We start from the raw sequence: 10476 nt of genomic DNA on the forward strand, positions 1-10476 counted from the left end.
TACTAAACTCTAAAAAGTTCTCAAAATTAAAAATCAAAACTTTATCTAAAAACAATAAGACATGTGAAGTACCTATGCTGTAACAAGGAGAATTGACAACCAACGGATGCAATAAGTATTGGAGAGCGACTAAACTTCAACCCAAAATCTCTTGAAGAAGAACAACGATTGTCTGAGTTTGGTCGAGAACGACGCTTCAATTTTAAGGGTCAGGGGTGTTTTTGTCCTTTCAATGACTGATCAAATTTGATCTTGTAACGTTTTGATCAAATCTTAGTCCATACCTCACCTGAGTTAGCTCGAGAAAAATCCTTTAAATAATTTTTCAGAAAGGGTGCTATTTTGGTAATATCAAAACTTCCTAAGGTTATTTTGGATAATTTTTCAAAAAAATGTTTCAACCAATTTTTTAAAAAATGTGTTAGTTGTGAAAATTGAAAACTGTTTGGTGTGACAATTTTCCAAATAGTTTCGAGTGTGGCACATTCTGTTAAGTTAACAAGCCCTCAAATATATCAAAAGTAGCAAAAAGAAAAAAGAAAAAAGGAAAAAAAAAAGATCTTGCCTTCTTCGTCGCGATTGGGGGCAAGAATTATCACGCATCACTGCTGGAGGAACTTCTAGCTTGATATAATGACGATGACATTGGAAGGTACAGTTTCCAAATTCCCCTAATAATTTGATCGAACTGAAATTTATGGTGGGTCTAATGTTCTTGTGGATTTGGGGATGATCGCTTTAGAATTTCTGGGTAAACGTGTGGCTTAGCTAGGTTTTAGAACGATGGATTTTCGTCGACTAACAATTTAGTTGTTCGCAGCTATTACCAAACAAGAGGGATTTAAGGGAATAACAGTCTTATTTTATCGGGAAATTTCGGGGGTTGTATCTTTTATCTCCTTTTTCCATGTAAAAGAGCATCGATTTTGCTCGAATTTGAATGAAGTTGTGGACATGGGGAAAATCATGCCTAAAATAGGAAAGGCTAGTCTCGGAGGAATTTTCATTGATCATAATTTTTTTGTTGATTTTCATTGATGTTCTTAGTTTTTGATAAGATGGGTGGAGAAGTGGCATGTGTAAAAGAAAAAGTATTTGTGTATAATCCTGCTTTTGGCGAAAAATCAAGGAACTTCAAAATTTTTATAAGATAGATGAGTTATTCCTCTCACTCTCAATCGGTTTTGAGATGGAATCTAATGATATCTAATAGGCATTCACAACCCTTAGATCCCAAACAGATATTCGGTCCAAAAAACAGAAATTAGGATCTAGTCCAAAAATGTTGAACCCATGGAGGCGAGTCTTGAAGTGGCATGATGAGGATCCCACATTGGAAAAATCAAGGAATCTCACAATCTTTATAAGATAGATAAGCTACACCTCTTATTGTCAATTGGTTTTGAGATGGAAACCCAAGTGGCCAAGTTATGTAATATTTACGTACTTTACTCTTTATAGATAGTTACTGGATATATGGAGCAAGAATATACAAAATCCTTCCTATGGATTATAGGATTGGAAATGATTCCATGATCCCTAATTGAGTTTATCTCAGATTGCAAAGCGTAAGTTTGTCTATGAGAATAGATATAATTATATCGAATAACCTCCAAAATTAGATAAAAAAATGTTCTCAACTAATCTGTACGAAGTGATCCCATTTTCTAGCTTTGGGATATTAGTATATTTGTAAACTGTCGTGAATAAAGTTGCTGCTCAATATTATATCTTGCTGCCCTTGGAGTTTCATTTGCAACCATTGGTCCATTTGTTGCCTGTTTTGGCTTTTATATATATCTGTCATTTAATGTTAACTAATGTTATTTATCTTCGTTGGGCGGTGCTTCTTGCTGTTCGGTGAACATGGATGGATTTCATATCTGCAGTGTGAGTCAAATTTATCAACACTTCTAACTTTGTTGCTATAGTTCTGTATTCTGATGAGTGATGTCTAACTTTGTGAAAAATCTAAAAACAACCCCGGTCCTGTGCAGGTTAGCTGGGCTTGCGTTTATGTTCTCATCTAGCATCTTGCTACAGATTTTGGTATGTTATATAGTGCACTCGTGCATCTTGCTGACATTATAGTACTCTATCTGTTGCTTCGTTTTAAAATGAATGGTTTGGATAAATTGATTTGAATCCTCAAATCAAAAGTTTTTGACATAAGTTGGGCACAAATGAATAATCTAGATTTTTGTTCATGTGTTTTTTTTTGTAATTAATTTATAAGTAGTTTATGAATTTTATATGGGGTAATTGTATCTTGCATCGAAGCTTGTAATCGGTTTCAAATTTATTTACTAACAAGAAGCTGAAAGGCAGAGATCCTTTTCTTGAAATTCATTTAAGGCCTTCTAATTTTCAGGACAAAATGAAAACTGTAAAGAATTCAGTTGGCAGAAAGAAAGATGTGGTTAATATTATTTAATCCAAAAAATATATCAGTTTTGTAATTTAATGCATGTTTTATGATCTTGTTCCTGGTCTTTCTAAAGAGTTTAGGTTTAAGAACATATATTTACGTAATCTACCTATCAATTACCTTTATGTATATGATTGGATTTGAGAAGTAAGAACATGGATGGTCACTCAGGTGTTGAGTGATGACACATTACTCTTTGATCTCCCTACCAAACCTTGTGACATGTTGCCTTGATGCTAAAGGTGATTCAGGACAAGATACACATAAAGTAGATCCAGAATATCTTTTGTAGGATAGCAACCTGTAGGACTAATTTGTAAGTGGTTGGGGATTGGAAATTGTAAGAATCACCTTAGATATTTCAGGCATCGCACTTAAGGTTATAGTTGCATAGCACAATTCAAAGAAGTTGTTGAAAGATCTTGTCATTTCATTCAATCATTCAAAACAGGATTGATACACCTACTCAAATTCGTAGTAAATTTCAGGGACTTTAGTCTTATAATTGAGAGACCTGTTAAAATTGGAAAAACCTCTAATACTTATGGAAACCAACAACCATAATAAAGGCCTCAACATTTGACCACGAAAACAAAGAACTAACCCATTCTCATAGGCACTAGGCACTAATTAAGACTCTTTTCTTGGGAGGATTCCAGTAAAGAGCTTTCATCATCCAAAGAATGCAGGGTGCCAGTGCTTGAGTTTTAGAAGTCATTTATTCGGCTCTTAACAAACCTGTTATTGCTGCCACTGACAGTTCTCTATCAGGAGGATTCCTTTTGATACTCTCAGTATAACTGATAAAATTTTGAACAGACTTCTCTGGAAAGAAATTCTATAAAGGAGAAAGTTGCTAATCGTATATGATTTATTTTTCGTCTGTTTTGTTATCATCATGGCAGGCTTGTGCACTATACAACAATTGGTGGCCTTTGTTATCAGGTGATCATCAAGTTTGTTATTTTGGTTATAGGTAACTTTTACTGAGTACTAATCATGTTTTCTCCGCAGCATTGATGTACGTGCTTGTTCCGATGCCTTGTTTATTTTTTGGAGGTGGGTCCACACAGTTTCTGATTAGCCGAGATGGTGGAGGGTGAGTATCTCTTAAATATTTATATTGAAAATAGGGTTTCTTTGATTAAATGAACTAAACTTTTGGACGTTTTCTTTATTATAAATTATCCATGTGATCCAGATATGCTTGTGTCATGGTTTTTGAGAAATATGATGTTAATGATATTGTGATGCAAATATATCAATAATTCATTACGTCTCTTGGTATCACCCCTTGTTTGCATGTCCAACATTCACATTATTGAGAAAAATACCTCTTCGTTATCACGGGAATTGTTGAATTACTTAGTGTAAGAGTAATTGTTGAACATTTATCTCATGTACCAAAGTTTTCATAAGTGATATCGTCACTTTAACTGGATTTTTCATTGTCCCTGTCTCGTTTTTCTGTCTAGTCAGATTTATATGGTATATTTTCGTGCACAAAAAACCAAGTTAAAACTTTCGAGCAAAACACTTTTTCAGGTATTTTTGGATAAAACATTTACTCAGTACTCATTTCAAAGTGCGAAATTTTTCAAAAGCACTTTTGGGCGTACGATCAAACATCCTGCACACACTCATCTTACTTATTAGATTTAGTAATTCTGTTTGTGTTAGATTTAATAAATCTGATTATCTTTTATTTTAGTTGTTACATCTTCTTCTGATTTTCATGAGAATCCGTTGTAAATCTGATGTGCAGCCCTACTATAAATGGGCCACCATACTTCAAAATTATCAAGAAAAATACGATGATATTAAAACACAAGCACCTAAATTTCATCTTGGTATCGAACTACCGACCCACCGCATCATTGTGCGAACTGTGGGGAGATTGAAAATGTAACAATTCCAATATTTGAGTGCATTGTCCGTACGTTCATATTCTAACTTTTTACGTTCCTTTTCTACATGTGTACATGTCGTTGCGACTTCCAGATGGATAGGTGCTGCTAAGTTCTTGACGGGCGCATCAACTGTTGGGAGTTTGGCAATTCCTATTATCCTCAGGCATGCACATATGATCGACACTGGAGCCATGTTCATAGAATTCGTTTCCTTCTTCATATTTGTTTGCACTGTGTTGTGCTTCCATCGTGTTAGCCTTGAAGATGATTGGTGATGATTCCAGAATGATACAGTGAAGCATATAAGTGGTGATGATTATAAAAACTTCGCATGCTAAAAATTTTAATCATCATCTTTTGAACAGTTGATACGAGACGTTGTATAACAAGAAGAACTTGCACAGGGGAAAGGAAACCGAGTTCGAAGTTTCTCATTTGTAAATCAATCTAAAATGTATGATAATAGTTATCCTTTTTATCTTCTTTTCTTGTTATGTCCAACGAAATTTGTGTAAGGGAAAGGATTAGTAATACTAATTTTAGGCTGAGTTTGGATTGCAATAGTTCAAATAATCGATATCATTATGTTTGGTAAATTTTAATTTGGTTTAACTCTTATTTCAAGTTAATTTTCTAGTTGAACTTTTAAAATATCATTCACTTTATAAGTATTTAAGCATTATTTTAGTTTTTGGTTGGACTTTTAAAATATCTATTTTAGTCCATAACTATTTTATGGTACACTATTTTGATTGTTACAAAATTTAATTACCAATATTTTAATATGTTAATACGATTATGACTTTATGACAAATAAGTTAGAGATCAAACATTGGACCAATACAAAAGTAAAATAAAACAAATTTAAAAATTTTAGAATGGGATTTAAACTTTTTAATTTTAAATGTAAAAATGCATATATAAACGTGAAGTTAGAGAAGTATGGTATCAAACTACTGTTTAGATACCCAATACCGGAAGTTTTACAAGTTAGCCTAATTGACGAAATGATTTTGTTTAGACTAATATACCATTAGTGTTAGTAAACACGTTATTTCTTTTATTCTTTTTCTTTCGAGTACAACAAGTTAAGAATAGGTAATTCAAACTTTTTGCCTATAATGTGTCTTATGTTTAGAGCTAGGCTTATCTTAGCCATAATATTTCCCTATATAATCACGTTTATTGTGTATAAAATCAACTCTTTTGATACGTATAAAATCAACTCCAAACAAATCATTAATGATATTTGTGATCCTATATTGGTAGGCATAAACTTTAATGTTGATTGTGGTCCTATCTTCTTGGTTTAATATATATGTTAATTTCACGAGCGGTAGATATTTAAGTCTTTATAAAGTTTGTAGCCTTTGCACTAAAGGAAGCTTAGCTCAACGGTAATTGACATGCACTCCTATTTTTTATAGTGTAATTATTCTATTATTGTTGTGCTCTTTACCCTAATTGTTTAAATTTTTTTCGCATAATATCATTGTTATGTGCTACTCTTTTCATTCTTCTTCTTCTTCATCATCATTATTATTAGTCTATTGTAGTTGTATTTTGCATTATCCGATCACAATCCATTCAATACGACGAAGATCAAGTCAAAGATTCGAATCCTCCAATCTATATAGTTGTTATGGATAAAAATATGGCCAAGTGTTTTACCTTATAAGGATGACCTAATAGCCATTCCAAGAGAAATGAGATTATCCAAACGGCTAAATCAAGTTAGCAATGGTCGTGACTGCTAAATTTAGTAACAATCAAATTAATGACCCAAGAAGTAAATTAGTAAATGACTGTTACAAAACCTATTTCTATATAAACGAGAGGGGTCGTGACATTTGCAGTACGTGGAAATACTATTGGAATTGTGGAGACGAAACTCCATGAAAAAGTACACAATGATTGAATATATATATTTTGACAAGTAAAAATTAAAGATTGTAAAGTAAAGTTGATTTTGACCGAAGTCAAAATAAAAGAGTGCATGCATATTGAGGTTTTGGATTGGGCTTGACCCATTTAATGTTTACCTTAACTTGTTTTTACTAATTAATTAAGTTTAAGTTCTCTTAATCATGTGTTAAAGATGTGTATTAACATTAATGCAAGAGTAAGTTAAGTATATATGTGTAGTGAATGATGTGTTTATAATGTTAAGAGAAGGAGAATCTTCTAAGTGTTAAGAGCATATGCGTTCTGGTTGTAGGCACAATCAACACATGGAGAGTTTGAGAAGTTAGATAATGGCAAGTAGGAAAAAGGACAAGAAATTATGTTAAATATGAAATGTTAAGTTCTCGGTATTAGGGCTGGTGCCCTAAATCTCGTAGGGTTCTGTGGTTTGTCATTGTATTGTACAAACATCTTATTTATTTAATAAAATATATGATGTTTTATTTCAATTTGAGTTGCATTAACTACAAACCAATAAACTAACATCCAAGGTTATCTTGTAGCTTAAATAGGGGGATCATGTTTTAAGTGATAACCTAAATGGCCTGTAGTAGATGGATAAGGTTACATACCTTATCCTTGTGACACTACGAGTATGACCTATTTTGTAGATGTTACAATTGTTGTAATGTGTTACAAATGATTTGATCTTGATCATTTATGTGGAGACATGTGAGCAGGGATATTCTATAAAAAGGAGTTTGTATAAGACCGAACCACGAAATGTTTAGTCTCATTATATAACGCCGTTCATAATAGAGATTTATATTTTACCAGGATGACCGTAGGTAACATGACTTGAATCCTGAGTGAGTTGTGAACTCTTGCCTATGAAGACGACCTTTTGATTTGTATGAGTGAGAGTTGCCAGATCGCTAACTCAACAAGCCTACCATTTTGGAGATTTGTCTGATTCGGGAGCTAGAAACACAGCTACACAAGAAGGAATTCACTCATTCCCCAACGTCGGAGTAAGTAGATAAATTGCTCCATTAAGGGTTGATTTTGGGACTTGAACAATGTGGCGCCACACAATCTCCTGGCCCGAGAGGTGTTTGATCATAGTTGGACTATGATTTATTGTTCAATATAGGGATCCGTGATACTTAAGGAGATAGATTTAACTACAGAGGCAAAATGGTAATTTTAGCCCAGTTGTACTTACGAGTAATTTGTGAAGGGTCATTATACTGTTAGTTGGTTATATCCAATGAACACAGAAATATATCTCTAATGTGAAGAGTGTAGCTATCGGTCTTTAATGGAATGCCCGACAGTTAATGGATAGTGAATAATTTAATTAAAGAGTTTAATTAATTATTCACGTACCGTTGGAGCTTCAAGCTATAAGTCCATGTGGTCCCCTCAGTAGCTCAACGGAAATAAGTTTTTGGATTAATTTGATTTGTTCAAATTAATTGAGGGAATTAATTATATGTGATATAATTAATTTAATTTTAATTATATATGATATAATTACTATAATATATTTGATACATTATAATATAAAGTTTATTTGAGAGGAAATAAATATTTAAATATTAATTATATGAATTTGATTCACATAATTAAATTTAATATAAATGAGATTTATACTAAATGCATTTGATGAGAGAATTAAAACTATATGTTATATTGTATCTGATGCAATATTGAACTATAGATTGTATGTTATATGTGATATAACATATGGTTATATATATAAAATAAGTTAGTAATCACATATATAATGATTTTAATTATAAATTAAAATTAATTAATTTTAATTTTAATTTTTTAAAATTTGATGGGAGGGAAGTTATATTCTCTCTCAACTAATACGTGTTCGTGGACAGTTTTGAGGAGTGTAGTTTTTGTCTCTTCTTCCTTTTAGTGAAAAAAATACAGCGAGAACTCTTTGGATCTTCCTCTTCCTCTCCTTGCTCCTCTGTAATTCACTAAATCAAAATAGTCGGAGCCCACTCCTCCTGGATTCTCACCCAGAGAATACCGAGATAGCCATTGTGGTGGTGTTTGTCAGTTTGAGGGATTATATTGAAAAACTATTATTCAAAGGTAAGGGTTCTGAACCCATTTTATTCTTCTGTTTTTTTTTTTTTTTTGGGTTTCAAGCATCTGTATTTTCCGAATTAAATGCATAATTTTGGTTCTTCTCTGTAAAATTATTGTTCTGTAAAAAATTGAATTGGGATGATCCGCTTTTGCTCAAGGATCCCTATCTGTAGGTTCCTCCACTCGGGTGAAGTAGGAGGAAGCTAACACTTAGAGGAAGTAGAGGATTCCATATGTTAAAGTTATGAGATGCCATGTGGCAAGTTCTGTTGAACTATGCAGTTAGAGGTCCAAAAAGGGGACGTTATGGCTAAGTACAACAACGCGATATGAAGGAAGTATACGACCAACCTTGTATGCTAATGTTAAGGCTATTTTGACAAACAAAGTAGTAGAGAATCATGCGTTGAAGGTGTCGCTTAGAGGAATTAAAGATGCGTAGAAGTAGGCGCTGACCAGGAAAAAGGTTTAGTAACCGCAAGGCCATACGATGAAGTTAAGCTGAGAAGTTCAACTTAATTAACTGGTAAGCAAGGCAGGTGGTAGTTTTGCAGACGTCAACAGGAAGATAAACATGCTAGGTGGCGTTTAATTAAGCAGGAATGACATGCAAACCTTAGTATAAATTAACTTGATGAAGAAGAGAAATGGTTTGCCAAAATTTTCTTACGCTCAAGAGAGGAAGTGTTGCTGTCACCTGAAGATTTTGGAAGTTTGAAGAATTCTCGGTAGGTTGAAGGAAAGTTGGAGGAATTTCGATCAACTCAAAAGGGAGTAATGCTTAAATTCTAAGGTAAATGAAATTTAAGATGTTTATGAGCAAATTCGTTGAAGGGAGTTTAGCTAAATGAATGCTGGGATAAAAATTATAAAATCTAAAAGATTGAATTTGAAATGGTGTTGTGGATGAATAAGCAGACAGCTGCATACGAAGAACAATCAAGCAACTGACCAACTGATGATATGTACTAACGCGTACGGGCATAGATAGTCTACAACTAAGGTGCTTTGAGTACGTCGCATAGTAGACGTTCATCGCCTAGACTAAGAAGGTGTTTTAGTGCTTACCCGAGAACCTTGAGGAAGGATTCCTAATTATCAACCAAGTTATAAGGTAAGATGGTTAAGGGTAGCCGATGCGACGAAGATAGTTTGTGATGCGATGAATTACTAGTATGCGACGAAGTCAAGTTTATGCGTTAAGCTCAAAAGGGAGCTAATTATGCTGACCAAGGGACCTTTCCTTGTTTTAGGGCAGACGCAAATAGGAAAGGCGTACAGACCCTTTGGATAAGTAGCTTAAGACGTGAATGACTAGTTTTCAAAATATTTTCTAAGTATTTTACTTATGAATGCTCAACGCAAAGTTACTTTTACTTTAATGTTCAATGCATGCATTTAGTGGAAATTGAGTTTAAGGCATGATTGATGTTTATAAAGACAGTTTTTATATGAAATCTCCATGCATTTTACTTGAGCTTTCATGCCATGACTTAGCATTTAAATGAGTTATCCATTGATTTCTTTAAGTTTGAAAGCATGTTATTTAATGATGTTAATATATGTGATGATATGAAAATATACTCCTAAGCTTTGGTACCAAAGGTATGGTAAGGTACCCAGTTATATGATGATGATCCTTGTTACCAAAGGTATGGTAAGGTAAACAAAATCCTATTTGGTTCTACGTGCATGTAAGACTTATGTTATCGACATTAATGAGATAGCAAAAGGGCTATCTCTCAACTAAGGTTAATAGGGATTGAGCAAAAGGGCTCTCCCGCATGTTCAAGCAAAGAAGTAAAAGGAATTCTAGGATATGTGGATGAGTTTTAAACTAGAGTTTTCATGTTATGTTTACTTGATTTCTTGAATGTTATTTTCTGAACCCTGGCATATTAATGAGAATGTTTTATTATAACGCTCTTTATACTATGAGTTATGAAAGCATATTTTTCTTAAAAGAAGTCACTCACTAGGCTTTCCAGCACACTCTTTTTAAATATTTTCCTCCCTAGATAGCGGTCGACGTCCCAAAGCCTAGTAGTTATGTCAGTCAGTCACTTCTCAGCCCCTCAGAAAGTTGAAGCTTAAGTGGCTGATCATGTTTGTTAATCTAGT

The 10476-nt window shown here is 33.4% G+C and overlaps 1 protein-coding gene across 1 annotated transcript; it reads left to right on the forward strand.

The window, feature by feature from the left end:
• The first annotated feature begins 495 nt into the window (after positions 1-495).
• LOC120074209 (vacuolar protein sorting-associated protein 55 homolog) lies at positions 496-4908 on the forward strand. The gene is made up of 5 exons (XM_039027265.1): positions 496-652; positions 1998-2049; positions 3334-3373; positions 3443-3527; positions 4430-4908. Exons 2-5 carry the CDS (start codon positions 2017-2019, stop codon positions 4611-4613), a joined length of 342 nt encoding a protein of 113 aa, XP_038883193.1. The 5' UTR covers positions 496-652; positions 1998-2016; the 3' UTR covers positions 4614-4908.
• The last annotated feature ends 5568 nt before the right edge of the window (positions 4909-10476 follow it).

The sequence above is a fragment of the Benincasa hispida genome, chromosome 3 (assembly GCF_009727055.1).
Source record: "Benincasa hispida cultivar B227 chromosome 3, ASM972705v1, whole genome shotgun sequence".
Lineage (NCBI taxonomy): Eukaryota > Viridiplantae > Streptophyta > Magnoliopsida > Cucurbitales > Cucurbitaceae > Benincasa > Benincasa hispida.

What these genes read in the sequence shown, in the direction of transcription:
- LOC120074209 (XM_039027265.1), top strand. Translation starts at nt 2,017, where the DNA reads ATGTTCTCATCTAGCATCTTGCTACAGATTTTG. An exon ending in GCATCTTGCTACAGATTTTG is followed by an intron (nt 2,050 to 3,333) that starts GTATGTTATATA and finishes TCATCATGGCAG; the next exon opens with GCTTGTGCACTATACAACAA. An exon ending in ATTAGCCGAGATGGTGGAGG is followed by an intron (nt 3,528 to 4,429) that starts GTGAGTATCTCT and finishes TGCGACTTCCAG; the next exon opens with ATGGATAGGTGCTGCTAAGT.